General features: G+C 40.6%; 1 protein-coding gene across 1 annotated transcript; it reads left to right on the top strand.

Moving 5' to 3' along the window:
- Positions 1 to 5,201: 5,201 nt before the first annotated feature.
- Positions 5,202 to 22,419, top strand: kitb (KIT proto-oncogene, receptor tyrosine kinase b). The gene is made up of 21 exons (XM_069167824.1): positions 5,202 to 5,395; positions 7,242 to 7,517; positions 7,611 to 7,895; positions 9,917 to 10,056; positions 10,375 to 10,543; positions 10,913 to 11,102; positions 11,185 to 11,300; positions 11,595 to 11,709; positions 13,425 to 13,612; positions 14,176 to 14,282; positions 15,029 to 15,155; positions 15,243 to 15,347; positions 15,776 to 15,886; positions 16,571 to 16,709; positions 16,821 to 16,885; positions 16,992 to 17,083; positions 17,516 to 17,638; positions 18,207 to 18,318; positions 18,539 to 18,638; positions 20,040 to 20,145; positions 20,483 to 22,419. Exons 1-21 carry the CDS (start codon positions 5,341 to 5,343, stop codon positions 20,624 to 20,626), a joined length of 2,865 nt encoding a protein of 954 aa, XP_069023925.1. The 5' UTR covers positions 5,202 to 5,340; the 3' UTR covers positions 20,627 to 22,419.
- Positions 22,420 to 23,828: the final 1,409 nt, after the last annotated feature.

Raw genomic sequence — 23,828 nt, 5'->3', positions numbered from 1 at the left:
GTTTTTACAAGACATCAACACTACGCACACAATAGTATTATATAACCATATCACTGTGTACTATAATGAAAGAAAACACATTTTGTAAACAATCTGGGAACATAGATTTAAAGAATATGAAAAGACTGGGTGTAGTGTTAACATTGAATGGGACTTTAAAGGTTAGAGCGACAGAGTATAAGAGAAAAAAAATATTGATTTTGTAATTTTCTGTGTTGCTCCTCTGATTTTCCTGCAGGCTGTGATCTGCTCTAAGGCTGCCACTCTGCACCTATTTTTCCATGACTCTTCTTCCTTTTCCTCCCTCCTCCCTCTCTGTCTTATTCCTCTCTGCTTTCCATCCTCTTTTACTATGTTTGCCACTGTCTCCCTTTTGTCTTTCGTTTCCCCTTCACCTCGTATCACCCTTTGTCTCTGTCTGTCTTCTGTTGGCTTGGCGCTCCCTCCCTATGTCCATCCCTCTCTTCTTACGGTGGATTAGGGCGGTTTACAGCCTAGTCGATGCTAATCAGGTTTATCCAGACAGAGGGCGATCATTGGGCTATCAGTAATTACACACGCAGATATTAGCTTCCTCAGATATATGCCCTGGCACATTTTCAATCCACATCATCTCTTTGGATCAAACATATGGTTATCTCAACAGTGTGATGCCACGACAGCTTAACATGGCAGTTTCTACTCCTTTGTTTTGAAACACAAAGAGCCATCTGTTGTGAAAATATGCCAATTTAATTCAAGCTAAGGCCTCAGAGTACAAGATAAGTGTCGCAAATGTGATTAGAGAAACTGTCATTTTTCTAATGGTGTATAATTCAGATTTGATGTAATAAGTGATTTTTCCATGACATTTTGCACCAGATCTTCACTGAGGAACAACAATTAACAGAGCTAGAATTTCCCTCTGAGAATAATTTTAAAGAAAACGTTTGACATTTGGAGAAATCAGCTTATTTCCTTTCTGGAAAAGTGTTGGGTGAAAAGATCCATACCAGTTTCCTATGCGTCTGATATATATAAAACTACAGCCAGCAATCTATGTCCTATGTATTCTCCCTGGGCCGATGATTCCAAAGTCCTGTGCTGTCCCCAAAGTTCCATATTACCATGGTCCTATGTTCAAATGGTCCAATGTTTCCAAGGTCCTATAGATGTTCTTAGGCTTTGTCACATGTTCTCTATGTTAACTAGTTCTTCTCTCAGGGTTTTATGTTCACAGGTTCCTATGGTCCCAAAGTTCCCAGCTGCAACGGCAAATAATCTGCGCTTATATAACGCTTTACACGTGGTGGTGGCGGCCTGCAAGGTGTTCACCATCAGGAATACATTCACACACCAATGGTGCAGAGCTACCATGCAAGGTGCTCGATTTCCATCTGGTGCAATTCGAGGTTCAGTGTCTTGCCTAATGACACGTCGGCATGTGGACAGGAGGAGCCAGGGATCAAACCGCAAACCTTTCGATTAGTGGGCAACCCACTCTACCATCTGAGCGACAGCTGCCCACATATGTCCCCTATGGTCCTGTGTTCTTAGGGGCTATGGTCCCAAATTCCTATGATCCCAGGCCCTATGTTTCCAGTGTCCAATGTTCCCAAAGTCTTACTTTACTCATTAAGTCTTACTTTACTCAGTTATGTTCTATCCCAGGGTCCTATGTTCCCAAGGTCCATGTTCTCAGGGTCTGTCCTATGTTACCAGCATCCAATGTTGCCAAAGTTCTATGTTAATTAGTTCTACATTTGTGCTCTTCCAGGGTTTTATGTTTCCAGGTTCCTATGTTCCCCAAATGATATCGCAAATCGGTGGAGATTTCCGAGACAACTGCGGCACAAAAGTCTGTCATGTTTACAAGTCATTTTTGTAGAGACTGAAAAACAGACAAACAGATATGGCAGTGGTATCAATGTTCAATGTCCCATCTCACTTTCTGTTCTAAAGCAAATAAGCACATTCTTATGTAAATATATTCCTTCAATTCTTAGGAAAATAATCTGAACACATCACATCACTGATACACATCACAGTATTTGATCAATACCCTGCTCTTCTAAAACAAAGATTTTTTTATTTTTTTTTACATTTTCTGACTTAGTTCTTTGTCCAATCGGTTCAATGGGTCATAACTGATATGAAGCACCACAATTGAACCATTAACAACCACACAGAGAGGTAAAAAAAACTCCACTGCACTGACTGTATTAAAGGAGAAGAAAGACAAATGGACACAGATATCAGGTTTGTGATGCCTAATCCGCAGACAGAGGAGAGTGTTGGATTGCATCATGAAAAAAGAGGTTATGCTGAGCTTTTAGCCTTTCATCAGAAGCAGAAATGATGAGGTATTCTTTGAGTTGTGTGTGTCTGTATGTGTTTTCCTATCAGTCTCTTGCGGTTTTGCACCAACAGGCAAATAAGGTGTACGAACGTGCTCGCCTGAGGGTGTGAGGATAGCTCCATTTGTAGGTGATTGAGTTAGGATGTGTATATGTGCGTCACTAAAAAGGAGGAAGGAGAGAGAGGCAGAGAGAGGGGAGAAAGGGGAAGGTGAAAGAGAACAAGACGGAGAGAGGGAATGAGGAGAGAGAGGAATGTTTTTCATTACGTAATCTAATCTAAGTGGCTATTTTTCTTGTATAAAACCTCTGCTGCCCTCAGTGAGACCGCTGTCCTCATCTGTCTAAAAGCACTGAGTGAGTCACGCTGTGGATCCAAACACACACACACACACGCACACACAAAGACACACACACCAAGTCATAGTGAGTCAGCCCAGATCTGCTGTAGACGCTCACCTCAATGATGAATAATGAAATAGGGAAAGGCATATAAACTGCTCAAATGACATGTGAACTTAGCGGACACTGGACATATGGATGATCCTGATGGACTCACACAAACGCACAGTCACATCTTCATAGAGCATACGAGCAGCTGGACCACGGGCTGGGGAACAGGTGGATTGTAACTTTGACACCTTGAGGTGCAGGTTTCCTTTGTCTGTAAGCAGAATACTCAACAGAAGGTCACTAACCCCAACTGGATGGTAAAAGGTTTAGTTAGGCTCTCATTAAAGCAAAAATGGGACATTTAGGGAAACATGCTTGTTCACTTTCTGGTGGAAGTTAGATTAGAAGATCGATACTCCTCTAAATTCAAAGCTACAGGTTAGGTTAGCTTAGCTTATCGAAAAGACTGGGATCAGTGGGAAAGAGCTCTACCTGAGGATAACAAATTCCATCGACCAGCACCACATTATATTTGTTGAATCCTTTCACAAAAAGAAGTGTAATAATCTCCATTTCAAAAGCACATGGTGTGTCTTCTGCTTCTGCTTCTGCTCAGGCTTCTCAGTCAAAACTCTCCTGTCCTCATTTAACTATCCCAACTCCCCAAAGGCTACATGTCTCACATAGATCATTCATAATCTCTGCTTAAAACTACCCACACACCCATCTTGACTCAAGGACAGGACGACTGGACTACTCTTCAGCTTGTCTTTACTAAATAGCAGGCGGTTAGCTGCATTTGCATAATCAGGAAGAAAGGCTTTGCAAAAGTCCCAGAATGAGCCCCAGTGTAAATAGGCTTTCGCTGCAGATATTTAACTGAAACCACCATCACTTTGTCCAGAAAATGCTACAGATAGCACAAACTGATGAAGGATAAATGAAATGAAAAGGATGTTCTGCTTCTGTTCCAGTTTGTTTATTCTTGTTCTGCCATCATGTGCTGAGAAAGTCATTAACAGCTGTAGGGCGATACAGCGAGGTTATAGAGATCAAGCATGTGTGTGAGGAAAAAAAAACCATACACACACAACAATCCCAGTGTCTGCTTAAATATTTCTCTGGAGCAACAGAGAGATCAGAAGATAAAAAAAACCGCTCATAAAACTGTAACAAATAGCCAATACACAACCACACACATACTTTAATTTGCAGAGCAAAAGGCATAAAGCAAATAGAGTTAACCAACAAGAGGCCCTGAAAATTAATTGAAAATACAAATTCCTTTCAGGAATCAATGTTTAATGTTTTTGTCCTGAATTAATTACGTTGTAGTTAAAGAGCATTTTCAGTCCCTTATTTTGTTATAACAGCCAAAAATGTAACCTCATTTGGCCCTCGAGGCTGATGTTTGGGAATATGACATGCAGAAATCTCACATTGTTGGCTACTTGTATTCACTTAATCTAATGACAGTGTTTTGGCTGGTACATCTTACCGGATGATGTTCTGCCAGTTAAGGCAGCCAAATAAGAGAGCACAAGTGAGCAGCGTTTCCTAGATTTATACAATTCTTTTTCACTTTACAGACATTTTATGTTTACACACCTGAGACTCGGAGTGTGTAAGAAAAGCAAGTTTGAAGGAGCACCGTTAAAAATATTAAGGTTATAACACACCAAAATTTAGGCCCTGATATTTAGAACTATAACAAAGAATATATTTGTATGCATTATGTTTCAACTTGTCCATTTGTACATACATCTGTCCGTCCCTTTCTCGTGAACAAGATATCTAAAGAACACCATGAGGGAATTTCTTAAAACTTGGCACAATCGTTCACTAGTTGGTGCCAAGGATCAATTGATTCGTTTTTAATATTCAAAGGTCAAAGGTCACCTCAATTCAACTCATTCTCATGAAGATGGTATCTCAGGAATGCTCTATGGGAATTTCTTCAAACTTGGCACCAATGTTTACTTGGAACCCCACTGACATATAAAGCTCTTTAAAAGGGATTTGTTTAATAATTGCGTATAAACAGCAGAAATTATTACAGAGAGACACTTCTGATGTGGACCCGCTGATGTTTTAATGCAGGTGTGGAAAACTGTAAGCTCATGAATCAAATCAGATTCCGGTTAAAAATGCTATGCCATAACAACACTTTAATATAATGTTTGAGATATACAATTACAGTCACCTTGTTTCTTAGAACAGTTATTCCTGTCTTTTCACTATATCAGAAACTATATCAGACATTACTGGAGAATTTCTGTAAATTATTTTGGTCGTAATGACTGAAAAGTTGAAGAGACGTTTTCCGGTAATAACCGACTCATCACCTTGGCCAGTCTCCAGCCAATGCAGGGACAGAAAGGAGTGGCAGGGCTCCAGAGCAGGGAGGAGAGGCGCCGCACTGTGTCTTTAAGCTCCAGTGAAATCCATCAGGGGGAGTCGCAGCCTGCAGGATCATTGTGTTGGTCCGCTCGATGCGCTGGAGGGACCTGTTCTACGTTAGTGGATGGGATCTGCTGATTTCAAGCCCAGGATGGTTATTTCTGCATTTGAAACGCATGGAGTAAAGTAAACGGCTTCCAAACCGACTAAAATGAGGAGTCACTGGGTAGCTTTTGCGTCACACTTTATTTTGCTGCCACTAACAGGTAAGAAAACCACTTGTAATGCTGTTTAAATATTGCTGTGGTGACTCGCGTGTCTGTGTTCAATTTTTTTTTAATTTATTGTGACATTTTTCATCTCTTTACGTCAGTAGATTAAAAGATAGCCTATTACATTTGTTGCTATCAAAATAGAGAATTTCCAATGATGTGTAGCTATGAACTACTTTATGCCTATGGTAATTCTACAAAATATATTTTGAGCTAATTTTTTCTCGCATTTCTATTAGAGTCTCTGGCTTTTCAGATGCCTGAAGTGTTGCTCTGTCTCCTACATGTATCCCACGTTTTGTCGCTGTCACTATTCGAGGTCTGTGCGCCTTTATTTTGGACTACTGTAGGTGTAAACAGCCGAGAGAAGACAGCATGAGTGCATGTTCCTTGCAGCTTCTTTTCCATGCTTCTTCTGTGGGGGTGATAAACACGATTCCCACGTTGTGTCTGGAAACTGACGTTATTTAACGGTACAGTCCTCAACCTATCAGCTCAGGTCTACAGATCACATCATTTGCATAACGACTGCTTCGGAATTACCTTTGCGTTTGCCTTTCCCGGCTGTCAACAGGTGTGTGCATGTGTATGTGCGCGCGCGCGCGCGTTTTGTTTGCAGACGATCAATTATTTATCCTGCTGAAATGAACAGGATAAGATGGTGTGTTTTATCACGGAAGCAGAAGGAACAAAGAAGAAAAGATAACACATCTTTTAACACAAACGCGCCCCGCAGCACTCTGACATCTAACAGCTCTCAGTGCTGTGATGAAAGCTTTCTGTTTAGTCACAGAACAGCCTCAGGTTTTTTCTGAAACCTTTAGTCAATATTCAAATGACCCTCAGTATCCATTGCCAAACGCATTTCTCGCAGATATCAGTTAAAAAAAAAAAAAAACAAGCCCTTTAACAGTCTCTAACAGCCTGCACAAACACACATATTGATGTTTTAGAAGTGGAGCATCCACATGCTTCTCCCTCTTGCTTTCTGAGGTCTTTGAGCCTAAAGGCACAACAGTCACATGAAATACTGTTCTTGAAATGGTGCCTATCATGTGTAAAACTCGAGAAAATATTTAAAAAAACTAAAAACAGTCAACTCTGAAGGGGCTGGCTGGTGGGGGTTAAACTGAAACTAAAATGTGAGTTTAGTTTACTGTCGTAAGGGAGTGGGTTTAAGGGCCCTAATGCCTGATTACTCAGCGACTGAACAGCTCATAATTATTGATTGTTCTATTGAGCTGTGGTGGATAGATAGCACTCTGTTTTAGGGAGGCTCTGTGCCAATCATACCATCCTATTTAACCATCACATCTGGCACTTTATTCTGTTAAGTTTTATTCCTTCTATACTGCTTTGGAACTGAAATGATCAATCAATTGATTCGTCAATAGAAAAAAAAGTTTTGATTTTCTATATAATTTTTCAAGCAAAAGTCACTCACTTTTCTTTGTCTCATATGTTAATATTTTTTGGTTTTGGCGAAACTGAAGTAATGCAATCCATTGTCTTGTTGATTTGTGATTAGCATTTTTTCTGACATGTTTCTGACCGAAACAGTTAATATAAAAATCACAAAATGATCTGAAAACAAATTTATGGTTAAAATAATCTTTAGTTGTTGACCTGCTTCTCTGCTCTGTTTCTTTTTGCTCTTTTCATTGATTTCTATTTGTTTCTAGTTTTTAAGGAGCTTGCAATTCATCTATATTAGTTGTAATAAAAGCAGCAGTGTTTCTCCTTCTGGCCTGGAAATTTTCCCAAACCGAACACATACAGCCTTCAAAAGTAGCATCCAGGTCCACCATAAGTCAACCACACTGTTTGTCCTCTATTCCAGTGTGGTGCGAGCCAGTCATCTCCCCCAGCGGGCCTCACATAGTCATTCCCAAGAGGGGCAAGCTGGAACTGCGTTGCTATGACAATGCCACAACGTCTGGCAGCCCGTCCAGGCTGAGGTGGCAGAGGGAGAAGACTCGCAGGCTGGAGGGAGAGGTGGAGGAGGGCGGAGTGGCATATGTCAAGTTGTCGGCAGTGCAGTCCTACCACATGGGTCGCTATGTGTGTGTCAGCAACAGCACACTGGCGCACAGCTCCATCTATGTTTATGTGAAAGGTGGGTGATCAAGAGGCTTGCAGCGGTACATACGTGTCCATATTTGCCCATATTCGATCAATCTAAATGTTCCTCTTTCTTTCATCTACTTAGACCTTCAGAATGCCTTCCAGCACACCATAGTGAACGCCATTCTGGTGCGAGCAGGTGAGAACTGCATCATCCCCTGTCTTGTGACTGACCCTGAGGTCACCCTCCTGGCTTTGGAGACCTGCGATGGACGACCTTTGCCCTCTGGTATGAGTTATCACAGCAACCTCCAGCGAGGCGTCATCATTAGCAGTGCTAAAAAGGACTACGAGGGCTGTTACGTATGTGTGGGTCTGCTTGGTGAAGTCAAAGTGAAGTCGAGCCACTACACAGTCGATGTACGTCTCGGTAAGTAAGAGATGTGATGGCTACGGGAGATTTCTAATATTTTTGTTTCCAGAAACGATAGTTAATGTCGGTAAATGGGCTTCATACTCATGCTCCATTTGGCACAACATCACTACATTTTTCTCATGGGTTTTAATGGAGCTAAAAGGGGCGGAAGAGAGGAGAAATGCTCTGTGTGCAGCTGCTGCCAGGAGAGACGTCATCTTTAGAGAAGTTCTTTAAAATAAGACAGTCTCTTGTCAGAGATGGTGAAGTAATTCCAGTTGAAAACTATTTTTAGCATCTATCTACTTCCAGTGATTATGCAGATGAAGATAAAGCCTAAGCATTTGACTTTACCATACCATAAAAACCCCTGAAAAGTGAAGGATCGCTATTGTTAATAATCAGTTCAGTAGGCTGCTCAATGTTTGTACTTCCAAGATAATCCATCTAACAGTTGTTGAAACAGTTCACTCAGAACCACAAATACCGTTGTGGCATTGGTGGAAAAGTCAGAGGATCACCAAAGTCACTAGGATTCATTCTGTGGGCACCACAAAGTCTCAAGGAGATCCATCCAATACATGAATGGACCAAGGTTGTTGACCAACATTGCCATTTTAGAGCGTCTATCATGGCTAAAAGTCAACTAAAAGTTTCTATTCACTATTCAGATATGCACTGGCCAATTATGAGCTATGTGCGGTATATTATGATTAGAGCAATTTAAATTGATATCAGTGGTTTCTCTGCACTGGATCGGCATTCTCAGTCTGGTCGGCAGTGGATGTTTTAACTGGAGACGAGCTGAGGCGAGTTAGACAGCATGGTGTCTTTTTGACTGATGGAGAAAGGAGACTTGAAGGAGGGAGGGAGGAGCTGAGGGATTTGAGTTCTACACTAAACAGAGCTTTGTAACAGAGCATGAAAGCTGTGTTTAGGTTAAATAGAATTACTGCAGCACAAACACAGCACAACTGAAGGGGCGTCAGTAGGGATTTAATGCAGGAAATTAACTATGCAGTTGATGCTTGGACGACCAGTGTCTGTATATGCACATACTGTGCTTGTGTCCACAGTCGTGAGTATGGCCATGCAATAATACCAGACCGTAGTCACACACCCTTCAGGCTCTCTTGTTATGGTATACAACTAAGATATCCATTTGTCATGTTTTCATTTTAGTATAAAATCACTGCATTTTGTTTCAGCTGCACTGTGATGAAAAATCTCAGGGAGGAACACGGGTGAACATGAATATAGATTCTTTTCTTTTTTTTTTCAACTAAGGGAATAACACTAAGAGTACGAGCAGTCAATACAGTTACAGGTTGTGTTAGGTGTTGTGTGAGTTGATGTTAATATGCTGTTGGTGTTGGTGTATCCTTTGTGTGTGTGTGTGTGTGTGTGTGTGTGTGTGTGTGTGTGTGTGTGTGTGTGTGTGTGTTTACTAAGTAGTCAGTCTAAGTTCCAATTTCAGTGAGTGTGCTTAAATTATGATTGTGGATATGCAAAGAAAACTAAAGTAAGATAACAGCATAGATGGGAACAAGTTTGTGAGAAATGAATGAGATGACCAAACAGAGTGAGGTTCTGTTGCAGAATTTTTGATGGAGGATGATACATTTTCCATAGAGAAGTAATTTTTTAGAAGGTTTTTCCAGTGTCTAATGTGTATGGTGTTCCTTGATTTCCAGTTCATGACGATAGTTTCCTTGGCAATAGTTAGGGCCACAAGGAGTAATCTACTGTTTGTTTTGTTCAGTTTCATTGTTGATAGGTCACCTAGTAAACAGAGTGAGGGTTGAATATAGATTCATGACTCAAACATTCAGAATGCACTCTAATCCAGACTGTTTACAATACAAATCCATGATTTCAGACTAATAAATAACATGCAGTGAGAAGTGTGTCAACACCCTGGAAATTATTATAATCGGAGCATAACAAAAGAGTTTTTATGACAGTTTTCTCATTCAAGTTGACCTCACTGTCACATATCAGTCATTATAATGTGCCTTTTTTATCCCTTGATCCAGTGCCCGTGCTGCGCCCAGTGATCACATTGTCTCAAAGAGACCCCGTCATCCTAAAGAAAGGAGAGCAGTTTAAACTTACCTGCAGCTGCTCCAATGTTAACCCGGACTTCAGTGTCAAATGGGATTTTCCTTCAGCAGCGGTGAGATGGATTTATTTGCAATTCTTTCTGTCAGGGTGTCAAACACTCTTCTGTGCCTTTTGTTTATTAGGAAATATACTCCTACTCCTACCAAGAAAAGATACAGACAATACATTGATTTTTTTTCAGGACTGTAATGACCATGGTAAACACTACGTGAAAATTTAAGGTGTTTAATGACAGTCAGAGGAGATTACAATATATAATTGCTTACATATTACACATGTTGGACTAAAGCACTTGTTTAAAATACTGGATCTGTGAGCTGTTAGATTTGTTGATATAGTACCCCTCACCTTTGCCGCTAATGCTTTGCAGCATCCTGATGAAAATCAGACCTCACACATCCTGCCCGGCTCCCGCGGTTATCAGCGCGCCACCTATCTCTTGATCACATCTGTCAATCAATCAGACTCAGGCATTTACCGCTGCCACGCTCACAACGAGAGAGGCAGGAGTGATGCAGCACTGCAGCTGGAAGTTTACGGTAGGTGTTAAAGTTGGTTTACATGCATGTGAGTGCGGACAAAATCAGTGCCACAAAACAGATTCACACAACACAACCACCAACCCACCTTCACTGTCTTTATGGGAATGCACTGAAAAACACACACACACACACACACACACACACACACACACACACACTCACTCATCTAAAACTGACACCAGTATTTACACCCAAAACAAACATTTTTCAAGAATTGTGATCTCTCACTTGCATGCTATGCAAATTAAAAAGTCAAAGCCTGAGGGAAAGTGCTGTCATTATTCATAGTGTGTTATCTTAAACCACTGAGAATATCTGCTCTCTTTGTTTATACAAGTAACAAACCACTATACTTCTGTTTTTCAGATCAGGGGTTTATTACCATGTTAGGAAGTCCAGGTCCAGTCCAGGCGGATATTAAAGAGGGTGAGAGCCTGAGCCTCAGAGTAGAATTTGATGCCTATCCTGCACCCAGCTCCTTGTCCTGGTCGTTCAATGGCAAGCGTCTCCTCAACACCACGGAGCACGTTATCACTGTCCACCGGCGCCAATACAGGTACAGTGAGTTCAGAGCGTGCCACGACTGTAGTGTACCCCTGCGTGTGCACAGATTACTAAATGTATGTTTGTTTTATCAGACACAACAGTGAGCTGAGATTAGTGAGGGTTCTCGGCTCGGAGGGTGGGATCTATAAGTTCTCAGCCAGTCACGAAGATGCATCTGTTGATCATTCATTTCACGTGTACGTCAACAGTGAGTAGCTTTCATGTTTATTACATTGCTCTACATACATTCATTAGAACTCAATTAGTTGGTTAATGCTAAAATGATACCCTTTTCCAATTATCATATATCATACACATATATAAAAAAATGTCTTACAACTCAGCAAATGGCTTCACTGACTTTTCTCTGAGCTTTAAAAAGAACACATACTGCCATTAAAAGCCACTAAGAACCTCTTCATGCTTGCGGTTGAACAGTATACAGGGGCTCTACTGTATTTTTACACATGTATGTAAATATGTCTCTTTTTTTCTCTACAAGGTAAGCCTGTTATCATTGCCCAGGAGGGGCCCGTTGACGGACGGGTACGGTGCATCGCTGCAGGCTACCCCGTCCCCAAAATCAGCTGGTACTTCTGTGAGCTGCCCCACACGAGGTACGCCAAACATCTATCACACTACTCTCACCCGAGGCGTGTCTCATTTCGTCTCCCTTATTAGATTTAGCTGACATAGGGAACACTCAGGGAACGCGATACATCACTGCGAAAATGATGATCTGGTTGTGAATCATCATCTTTTACATCTTGCTTTGTTGTTCCACCAACATCAGGCTGTCTTTATTGTTTTAATGTTGGATTATGAGTTATAGTTCACAGGTGATTAGTGAGATCAGGAGAGCTTTAGAGAGGGACTCTGTACAGTAATAACTCTCTCTATAAACAGGTCTAAAAGTGATAATGTAATAAAATTAGGTATTGCATCATGAAATGAGCAATCAAATTAATGATGTTTACCTGCGACGATCAAAGAAAGAGTTGCAGCCAGAAATATTTTAGTAAGAATTTATATGCCTCTGTGCTGACGAAAGCTGTAGTTGGAGGCAGTATGTTTTCAGATCGTCTTTCTGTACATTGCATTCTCGTGAGTGCAACACCTCAGGAACACCTTGAGGACATTTCTTCAAATTTGGCACAAACATTGGTCTCAAGGATGAACTGTTCGGGATTTGGTGGTCAAAGGTCATAGTGGCCTCACAAAATATATTTGCGGCTATAAATCAAGAATTCTTACACTAAATATGACAAAATATCACAGAAATGTGTAATTGGATAAAATAATACAATGATGACATTTTATATCCAAAAGGTTAAAGGTCAACTTCTCTGTGATGTCATATTGTTGTGCAAATATGTTCATATAACTCCTAGGCGGTACATATGAGTTTTCTAATATAAACAATAAGATAAAGAAGTAAGAAATAATATTAAGATCATCTGACTTCAGACCATTTTTCTTATAATAATCCATAATAGTCCATAGACATGACTCATTTTGTCTTGTTCTGTCTGGCAGTTCCTCTGAGAGCAGGAGATGCTCGAGGAAGCTGATTAACAGGTTTATGTCCCCTCATGGACTCATTAGCATTCAGACTTGTTTCGGCAGACGGTCAACACACACACAGAAAACTTTTTTTAGGACTTTTCGAGCCCTGGTAAAATAGGAATTTAATTTATCTTCAAAACTTCTTTTGATTTATTGATAATATTAACAAATAAACTGGTAATAATTTAACTCAGGAGTCATTTTGTTGAGATAATGGTTTCTTTGGGAAAAATAACAGATTATTTTCTTAACATAATGCCATAAAGTTATTTTTGTTTCAAGACACAACCATTCAAATCCAAGATAGGGATTTGACCCCATCAGAGAGAAGCAGCTTCATTGCGTGTCTGCATGAAGACACAGACATGTGGGACAGGATTCCTGCGGGTCAAAAGACCAAATGATTGGGCAACAATCGTATAAGAGAGCTGCATCCAGCAATAACAACTGGCTTTAACAACGAACTTAGACATATTACATTAGAATTTTTGCGTAAAAAATAGTTTTGATATTGTAGGAAAACAGAAGTGACAAAGAAGAGATAGCAAGAAAAAAAGCAGAGGTTCCCCCAAGTGGACTAAAAGCCAAAGATGGGAGAAAAGATCCTCGTTGTTTTCTTTCTTTTCATACAAACAACATGTATTATCTATATCCCTCTCCCTACTACAGTCCTCAGTCTTGTCACCTGCTGTAAGGTAGAACAGAGAGGAAAATGTTGGGGGAAAAAGTAAAAGACTGCTCTTCAGCAACTCTGACCTCTCAACAGGTGCTCACACCTGCCTAATGCCACCCAGTGGGACACCTCGGAGGTCGCCATGCTCACAGAGTCCGCCTTTGGGAGGAGTGAGGTGGAGGGCCGACTGAACATCAGCAAGGAGCACGTTCAGTACCACACCCTGGAGTGCGTGGCCTCTACAGAGGATGAAGAAGCCTACACACTGTTCTCCATCAGTGGTAAGACACACTCACAGACGTGCGCACACTCACGCACGTGTGCGCGCGCACACACACACACAGATACACACACACACACACACACACACACACACACACACACACACACAAACCATACGCTTTATAGATTAAATACAGTCTATGATTCCGTTAGATTTACTAACGGAGACACACAAACCCATTGACCCTGTGTGTGTGTGTGCGTGCGTGCGTGTGTGTGTGTGTGTGGAGGCCAGGTGTGTGGTTACTGAATACAGATTGAATAAGATTAGTGTATGCTGACTATGCAGGCTGGGATTATATGGCGTAGACGCACTAATCCTCGTCACACAAACAAACACCACTGCTGCAGCTGTCTGTCTTAATGTTGGAGGAAAAGGATGTGCGTGTGTGTGTGTGTGTGTGTGTGTGTGTGTGTGTGTGTGTGTGTGTGTGTGTGTGTGTGTGTGTGTGTGTGTGTGCGTCCGTGCGTTTGGTGTGTGTGTAACTACTGGTAAAAACTTGTTTATGCTCTAACGCTCCATGTGATTTGTGATCATGGGTCTGTGTGTGTTTAATCTCAGAACGCGTCATCCCCCATAAACTGTTCACACCCCTCCTGACTTGCATGGTGGCCACTGGCATCTTACTCACCCTCACTCTGGTGGTGTTGCTCTATAAGTACATGCAGGTAAGACAGGAAATAAACCATTCAAACTCACTACAGCGATATTTAGCTGATTGGGAGTAAAGTAATAAATGTCTTATGAATTCCATAAATCTATGGCCATCAATCCCTTTCATAAATTAATTTCAAAGTGCATAGACATTAATGTTTAAATCAAGTTCAGCATTGATATAAAGTTTGCATCATAAAAAAGTAAATGGCTTCAACAGTTTCTGGCAAAGGGCCCATTCTCATTTACTAATGACTCATGTCTCCATCCTGTTTAGAGTATGTTAAAGTTAGAAGCATCTTTCTTTTTGCCTTTGGTATTGATATTCTGCAGATAACAGTGAAAGTGTTTTAAGAAGCATGAAAGTGCCCTAATGAATTTGAACTGAATCAATCAGCCATTCAGATTGCAGACATGCTGTAGTTAAAAGACTTTTTGACACTCTGATCACGCCTGGAGCAATTAATTTACCCCCCTGAGCGTGCTGCTCTTATTGCACTCAGATGAGTCAGACTCCTTGAGAACTAGTTTATGAATCTGCAGTGGGATCATCATCAGGGAAGAGTCTAGACATCAGCTGACAACTAAAGTGCATTGAGTACAATCTAAACTTGGATAAAGGAGTTATGTAATGAGAAAATGCCAAATATATACAGTACATATATAAACAATACAATCACACATGACAAACAACCCCAGAAAGCTGAGCTAACATCACTTGTTTCTGTCTGTGGCCCCTTTTCTCTCCAAATACCAACAGAAACCAAAGTTTCAAATCCAGTGGAAGGTCATTGAGAGTATCCATGGAAACAATTACACCTATATCGACCCCGCTCAGCTGCCATACGACTCCAAATGGGAGTTTCCCAGGCAGAAGCTACGCTTTGGTATGATATTATGTTAACATTTGTGAGAGCACACATGGGCAGGCATGTAATTATTGTTTAAGTGATTATACTTGTTTGCACTTTAAGGCAAAACCCTGGGCTCTGGGGCTTTTGGAAAGGTCGTAAGGGCCACAGCCTACGGACTGTGCTCTGCAGATACTGTTACGACCGTCGCTGTTAAGATGCTAAAACGTAAGTCTGTCGGTCTGTCTGTGGAAAGTAACTAAGTGTATTTACTCAGGTTCTGTACTTGAAGAGTAACACCAGGCTGAAAAGCAGTGGTTTGATGCCTACTCTGGTTTCCCCCTCTACATTAACTCGTATAAATTTGAGGTACTAAATCTCAGAGACCAATATTGTACTTATTACCCCACTTCTTTTTCTGACAGCTTTAGTTATAACTTATTTTAAAGATTGCAATTCTTCATACCCTTACTGTCCAGAAAAAAAAACATGCTTAATATTTTAAATGGAAGTACTTTTGCTTTTATAGCTATTACAGTTTACCATTAGTTAAACAGGATATGGAATTAAGTACTTTCCTCGAAGTATTTTTACATAGTTGTACTTTTACTTCTGTGATCACTGCAAATGTTAATGTTGTGATGATGGCATCTCAGCCAACGCTCATTCCATGGAGAAAGAGGCGCTGATGTCAGAGCTGAAGGTTCTCAGTTTCCTTGGCAACCACGTGAACATTGGTAACCTGCTGGGAGCCTGCACTGTCGGAGGTGAGAGGAGCTACTACAAACAGATGTTTTTTATTCAGTAGGACATTTACATCTTTATTCTGGATTAAATTTGTTCTCGTTTTTTTTGGGTGTGGACATCCTGTATTTACACTTCAGTTTTAATGCCCCTTTTATGATTGGTATTATTTATTTATTGACGGTTTTTATGAGTATTGTTTTGGAGATCCTCATGTGCTGACTTGCTGCTGTGCCCAACCATCATTAGCGGCTTATTAAAAATCCGATATTGGACTCTCAGTACCATTCAGCTTCGATGAGACGTGATGCACTCTGACTTGTTACACATTTACTACTCAGTCGATCAATATTATCAACTTATCTCAACCTCAGCATTGATTGTACTGCAGCATTTTGATTGGATTCCACACATGTATGAGTGGGTATGATGTTCAGAGGGAAACACTGAACACTTGATGGTTGTTTTTGTGGCTTCTTCGCATGAAAAATCTATTTAAAATTATTGAACACTGACACTAATTTATTCAGCTCATAAACACTTATTGTTAAAACCTGACAGAGCGGATGTTTATCACATGTTTAACCTGACTAACACAGCATTGCAAATACAGTTCCATCATCTTTTGTCTCATTTTCATTGTTATTTGCTGTCATGGTTTAAAAGTCAGTGACTGAGGTTCTGCTTTTATCTCTCCATCCTGCCAGGCCCAATTTTAGTGATCACAGAGTACTGTTGCTATGGCGACCTCCTCAACTTCCTGCGTAGGAAAAGAGAGTCCTTCCTAAACTCCCAGGTTGGGGATGGTTACTATTTCAACGTCTTGAACCCAACGGAGCCTGCAAGGTGTGTATGTGTGCGAATTCTTAACTATGATCACAAAGTGGTAAATATCTATACTTACGTGTGTGTGTGTGTGTGTGTGTGTGTGTGTGTGTGTGTGTGTGTGTGGTGCAGAGAGGTAACCGGTACAGGATATATGCCCATGCGTCCCTCTGAAAAAGAAAGGTCCTCCCAGTCAGGTAAAAAGTCTCTCCCTCTGCATTTCCAATCACAACACACTGCCCAGCCAGCCCAGAAAAGTCTGTTCAAACCTGGTTTCATTCACTAAAGCTGATCTTTATCTAGATGACATAGAAGACCTGTCTCTGGACACCGAAGATCTCCTCAGCTTTGCCTACCAGGTGGCCAAAGGAATGGAGTACATTACTTCCAAGAAAGTAAGGCCTTAATAGACTGTGTTAATATTTATAGAGTGGTTGCAGAAGGGATTTAAAAGTGCTGTTGCTGGTTTATAGATCATGTTATGGCTTAGGGCCAACAGTCATGATATAGTGGTTTCACTACAGTCAGAAACACAGTCAAGCTGCATTTACAGCATATCTTATACTTTTTTTTTTTTTTTTTTATCATATAGGACGTTTCACGTCTTTTGCCAGTTTTCCATTTGTGTTTGTAAGAAGCTTTACTGACCTCACCTCAATTGTGTGTGTGTGTTTGCTGTGAGTCAGTCATTCCCTGCAGAAGCCGGTTACAGTGTCAATACTCATTTCTGTGTTTGTTTTTGCTCGTTTGTGTGTGTGTGTGTGTGTGTGTGTGTGTGTGTGTGTGTGTGTGTGTGTGTGTGTGTGTGTGTGTGTGTGTGTGTTCAGTGCATCCACAGAGATATTGCAGCCAGAAACATTCTGCTGACTCACGGCAGGGTGGCAAAGATATGTGACTTCGGCTTGGCGCGAGACATCAACACTGACAGCAGTTATGTGCTCCGAGGAAACGTGAGTCTGTCAATCAAGTCTTTCATTCCCTACTCTTCCTCTTCATCCTTCCTTCCTCCCTTCCCTGTCTCGCTTTGTTCCCTCTCTGTCTCTGCAAATCAACAAAGGAAAACTCCCACGCATGCTTCTCTACACTATGCCTGAACTGTTCACCAAAACAATGCAAGCAGTATTCAGAGATGAAGAATGTTGGGCTGCCACTGAAGATTCTTGTTGTTATCATTCATCATCAATCATTTGGGCTATGAAATATCAGAAAATGTCCAGAATGATGTCATCCAATCGTTTGTTTTGTCAAATCAATGCCCCAAAATATTATCAGTTTATAATTACATTACACACAAAAAATCTACACATCTGTTCCTGAGGGATGTTTGGCATTTTTTTGAAAGGTGGCAGTAAACAATAATTCCTTTATCAAGATATTTGCAGATTATTCTATTTGCTGAGATTCATTTAGAGCTGTGGAAAAGCTTACTGTTCCATACACTACATGAAAAATTTTGGGGGGATATATTGTATATTTTTGTGAATAAGGACAAGGGGTCACGGCTCTATCCTCCTGCAGGCTCGTCTGCCGGTCAAGTGGATGTCTCCCGAGAGTATTTTCGACTGTGTCTACACCTTTGAGAGTGATGTTTGGTCCTACGGCATCCTGCTCTGGGAAATCTTCTCCCTCGGTAACATTTCCAGTTAGAGCTGTGCTGTTGTATCTGTTTCATGTCCAAGCCAATATTATTGTCCATTTAAGCTGACTGGGGCCTTATTAGAGGCTCTGATGATGCTCCCAAAGAGCAACCTCACTCAGTGGAGAGAATCATGCTAAATCATATGGATTAAGAATCCAGCTGCATTGCAAAAATAACACAAGTTATTTTAAATTGTATGTTGGTGTTGTAGGAAGCAGCCCATATCCTGGGATGCAGGTGGGATCTGCATTTTATCATTGGATTCAAGAGGGCCACAGGATGAACAGGCCTGAGTTTGCTCCCATTGAGATGTAAGTAAATATCTGTGGGTATTCTAGTAATATAATATTATAGCAAAGGATGCACTAGTGAATATTTGGGTCAATTAATCTGCAGATTTTTTTTAAAATTAATTAATATCAAGAAAACTTGTTTTTTTTTAACTTTTTTTTTTACTTTTTTGGCCCTAAGCGCTAAGATACACAAGAGGATACAAAAAGTTGATAAAATCAGCATATCCTCTCATTGTTGAAGCTGAAACCAGTGAAAGCTTTTATTAAAAAAAATTATGAATGATTTATTATCAAAATAAATGTAATGCCAATCAACTAATCAATTGACGCAGTTGTAATTCATAACGTGTCTCTGGTATTGTGAGCATTTATTATAAATACCACATGATCTATTTGAAAAATAAATCTGCTCAGAATTCATTCCGTTTTTATATCACACTGGCTGCTTCAGATGTTCACCATGTTTCTTTTTATCACTGCATTATTATCACTGCAATGTCACATAACAAAGCTAATAAGATTTCCATCATATATGACAAATACTTCATTGTTTCAGCTTCGAAAACGGGACATTTTGCTGCCTTTTATTTCCTTAAATTATCCATCCATCCATTATCTATACCCACTTTATCCTGAACAGGGTCACAGGAGGACTGTAGCTTATCCCAGCTCACTTTGGGCGATGGCAGGATACAGCCATGACATCACCAGTCCATCACAGGGCCAACACAGACAGACAGATTCACGTTCACATTCACAAGCATTTTTTACTACTTTCTGATGTTTTATAGAACAATAGATTCATTGATAAGAAAAATAGACAACAAGACAAAAAAAAAAGATAAAGTACCACAATATGATTAAAAAACAGAGGGTCGGAGATTGATTTGGTCCAGATTTAAAGTGACCACCTGGATTCTTTACCCACTTGTTTGTCTAGTTGGTTGCACGTGTTTGTGTATTACATTTGAGCTCAGTAAAGACCATCAATGTTACGATTCACAAGGAGGGACCATAGAGCACAACTCAGGTCTTTACTTAGATAGAGCAAGAATGCAAAAATTCAGTAAGGCAAGAAAATGACAAGAAAGCAGGCTGAGTCACAGTGCAAAGACACAGACAGGGTCAAAACCATAATCAGGACAAGAACAGGCAGGGAAGACCAGAACGCTGAAAGGCCAAGGCACAAGAGACAATCTGCAGAGGGCCAGTGGAAATGGACAGGTAAATACTCAGAAGCTGGTGAGGGGACAGGTGAGTGGGGAGGAGGGACAGGTCAGGTGCGATTGGCAAGGTTTGAAATGGCCACAAAGTTAGAACATGTTGCACAACAACCACACTGGATGAGTCGTCTATAACCCGAAACCGTGACAATTACTTTAGCAGATTTACAAACTAATCCCTGTCTTTCCTCTGCAGGTATGACATGATGCTATCCTGCTGGAATCACGATCCCCTGAAAAGGCCTTCCTTCAAAAAACTGGTGGAGAGAAGTGAACTGCTGCTGTCAGAAAATACCAAGAATGTAAGCATTAAGAACGACAGAATTATTGGTGTTCTTTGGGGGTTTTTTTATGCCTCCCCACCAGTGACAGCCATGGCCAGTGACATTATGTTTTCAGGTTTCAGGAACACTTCGAGGGAATTTCCTCAAATTTGGCACAAACGTTCACCTGGATCAAGGATGAACTGATTAAATTTCAATGGTCAAAAGTCACTTTGACCTCACAAAACATGTTTGTGGTCACAACTTAAAAATTCATACACTAATTATAACACAATTTCACACAAATGTCTCACAGGATAAAACTGCAAGGCGGTAATTCTACTTCCTTAAAACATCAATCTGTGTTATCCCTCAGGTGTATTTGATGTTGAGCAACGCCCCAGGTCATCCAAAGCAGCAGAGGGCGCCATCACGGAGGCTGAGCTCAGTCTGCAGCACAACAGCCCCCACCCAGCCTTTACTGCAGAACACCACTGACGTCTTTCTGGACAACGTCTAACACGCACACATACACACACACACACACACACACACACACACACACACACACACACACACACACACACACTGCTATGACACATATACAACCCCCCTACCTCCCTGATCAGTCTCTCCTACCACACAAACTGCTCCACACTCTACCACTAACTACATATCCATTCAAACTAACTCTAAAATGCTGGCCTTCCTGCATCACAGACAGAAACAGACACAGACACACACACACACACACACACACACACACACACACACACACACACACACACACACACACACACACACACACACACACACACAGATCCTGTATATATACCTGTATATATATATACACACACACACACACACAAAAGCCTGCACTGGGCTCTCAGCCTCTATCTACTCTTCCCATTGGCGTATTGATCTCTGTGGTAGGTCTTTCAGGTGCACGTCTATATAAAGCAGACTCCAGCACTAACCGGCCATCAGAAACAACATCATCCATCAGCATTGGGAGGAGTTTTGGCTCACATTCATCTTTAGATTTCATCTTAAGATGCTGTGGAGAAAGCAAAGACTTCGAGTACATGTACATAGGGGAGATGTGGGACTGAGGACAGAGATCAGCAGAGTTGGTGCTGTGCTGACACGACTTACTTTGTGTATCATATGTCTTTCATTTTGTAGGAATATTCTTGCACACTAGGAAAAACACACTTTCACGTCGAGAGTTAGATGAGAAGATTGAAACCATCCTCGTCTGCGCGTTAAGTACAAAGGTACAGCTTAGTTTAGAGTAAAGTGTGGAGGGAAGGGTAAACAAGTAACCCATCAGTCCAGAGTCTGCATACCAGCATGTCTAAAGTTCAATTAGGTTGTTTTTACAGGCGGTGATGTCGAGTATTACTGCTCAGTAATCCTTACAGAAAAAACACACCCAGGCTTTCCATATGGGACACGTGATCAAATGTATGTCACATGTTTACCACATGTTGCAACATATGATAACATGGGGAACATATGTGGAAACATTTTCACATGGGAATCGACATGGGCTTCATACATTACACCATGAAAATGTTACAAAACCACGTTTCCCTTTGACAAAATAAATGTTTCATATGTGGTATGTAATCACGAGCTTTTGCACAGGTGAAATTCATGTGTTTTTTCTGTAAGGGAAGAATTCATCTCGTATGTTTCTTCTCATCTACCTCTCGGCAAAAATATTTCCGATAATGTCAAATCTTGATTTAGTCATTGTTACTGTTTAGTGAGAGGTTGTCAGCAAGCCTAACTTCAAACTTATTTTTGATAGGCCTTGAAATAAAGATACCTTCTCTTTTCTTGGAGGTCCTGAGTGTCTCTGAAGAGAAACAAATGAGCCAGAGCAGAGTGGCATCTGAGTGATAACTCCTCGTAAAAAGATGAAACCATAAGTTACATAAACACTGATTCCCACCTGTGCGTTGTCGCTTTAAAAACTGTGACTTAGAAGAGGCTAACTGGTGTATTGCTATCTGTATCTTATGGATGATTTTAGTGTTTTTAGTCTGAGCAACGGCACTGTGGCCGGAGGCTTACGACTAATTGTGTGCTTTTTACTTTATGTCAAACATGTATGCAATGTAAATACAATAGAGATGTGCCTTTAGATTTCTTTTCTTTTTTTAAATCCTGGATGCATTTGTTTGTGACTGTTATTGTTGAGATGGTGGCTGAAGAAAAGCTTCTGCACTTTGGCTCTGAGGTTCTTGTAGTTTTGATACAGTTGGTTGACTTAATAAAGAAAGTACCTGTGATGGTAGAACCGATTGCAAAGTGCCTGTTTCCTTTCATTTTACAGCAGTTTTAACATGCTTACAATGACAATGCTAACGTTTGCTCATGTTTAGCAGCCATAATGTTTCCCATGTCCATCAATTTGCATATTCTATAGTGATATTTTGACCTGATGTGTCTGTTGTGGCCCAGTACTGTCACATGAATGTGTTTCTACAGCAACATGAATGTGTTTCTACAGCAACATGAATGTGTTTCTACAGGAACATGAATGTGTTTCTACAGCAACATTAATGTGTTTCTACAGCAACATTAATGTGTTTCTACAGGAACATGAATGTGTTTCTACAGCAACATGAATGTGTTTCTACAGCAACATTAATGTGTTTATACAGCAACATTAATGTGTTTCTACACGCACATACATTCAGCTTGTCCCTTGTTGCTTTTTCTGTCTCATTGCAGTTGTCGATTGCAGACTGTAGTTCCTCAGCAGTGTTAGCATTTGTACAATATTTAGAACATAGACTCGACTTTTTGTGTCACTTAATTACGTAAGTGTACATTACACAAATTTCAAGGTGAGAACTATTACATCTTCTTCTTTGTTTTACTGGCGGACAACAAACCAATGTTGAAGGTGCATGCAGCCACCTACTGTACCGGAGTTTGAACTTTTACACCTCCTGCTTTCCAAACACATGAGGATACACACCTCTTCTCCCTCTCCTCTTCCTCCTCCTCCTCCTCCTCCTCCTCCTCCTTCTTCTTCTTGTTTCTTGGCAGTTGCAAACCAGTTCTAAAGATGCATAGTGCCACCTACAGTGTTGCAGGGTGTAAATTCATACCATTGGTTTATAAATGGACTAATAAAGTAAAATAAATTCAAATAAAATAATTGCACCCTATTTCCTTGTAACACCCTTCTGATTTCCCTGAAGTTCTGTCCAGTGCTCAGTAGCCTGTTCATTTTAAACTTCATCCCTGTCCTGACTTATGTTTGATATTCCTTATAATGTTTCCCCTCTCTGAATTATATTTGTCGCAGTGCATGACAACGTGTTCAACAACTACCTTGATGTGATCTCGCCTTTTCCACATTATAAAAAATGTGAATCGAAACACTGCATACCAAAGCACTACTCGTGCAATGATTACCTCTTCTGTACAGTAAAGGTATCTACTTTTAAACAGCTGAGTATAGTAAACAGTTGTGTTTGTTTGTTGCTTTACTGTTTGGCAACACCAACTTCTTTACTGCCCCCTAGTGGCTTGGCATATTAATACCCCCAAAACAAGGAACCCAAAAAGACACCCACTTTGGTTTCAAAAGTGCCGCTGGATGAAAAGTTAGGGGGTCACCAGAGTTTCAATTAATTTCATACTTTTATACTCACTCAAAACACAAACATGAACCTTGTATTTCCACTAAATGACAGCCA

This window comes from Embiotoca jacksoni, unplaced genomic scaffold (genome assembly GCF_022577435.1).
Source record: "Embiotoca jacksoni isolate LCO1_2020_lvr unplaced genomic scaffold, fEmbJac1.0.p SCAF_4, whole genome shotgun sequence".
Lineage (NCBI taxonomy): Eukaryota > Metazoa > Chordata > Actinopteri > Embiotocidae > Embiotoca > Embiotoca jacksoni.
This window is presented reverse-complemented; position numbering and strand designations above follow the sequence as displayed.

Bases quoted from the DNA above. Each gene is read 5' to 3' on its own strand.
- kitb (XM_069167824.1), top strand. From the start codon at position 5,341: ATGAGGAGTCACTGGGTAGCTTTTGCGTCACACTTTATTTTGCTGCCA. The intron at 17,084-17,515 runs GTAAGGCCTTAA...GTGTGTGTTCAG, and splicing joins AGTACATTACTTCCAAGAAA to TGCATCCACAGAGATATTGC. The intron at 18,319-18,538 runs GTAACATTTCCA...TTGGTGTTGTAG, and splicing joins CTGGGAAATCTTCTCCCTCG to GAAGCAGCCCATATCCTGGG.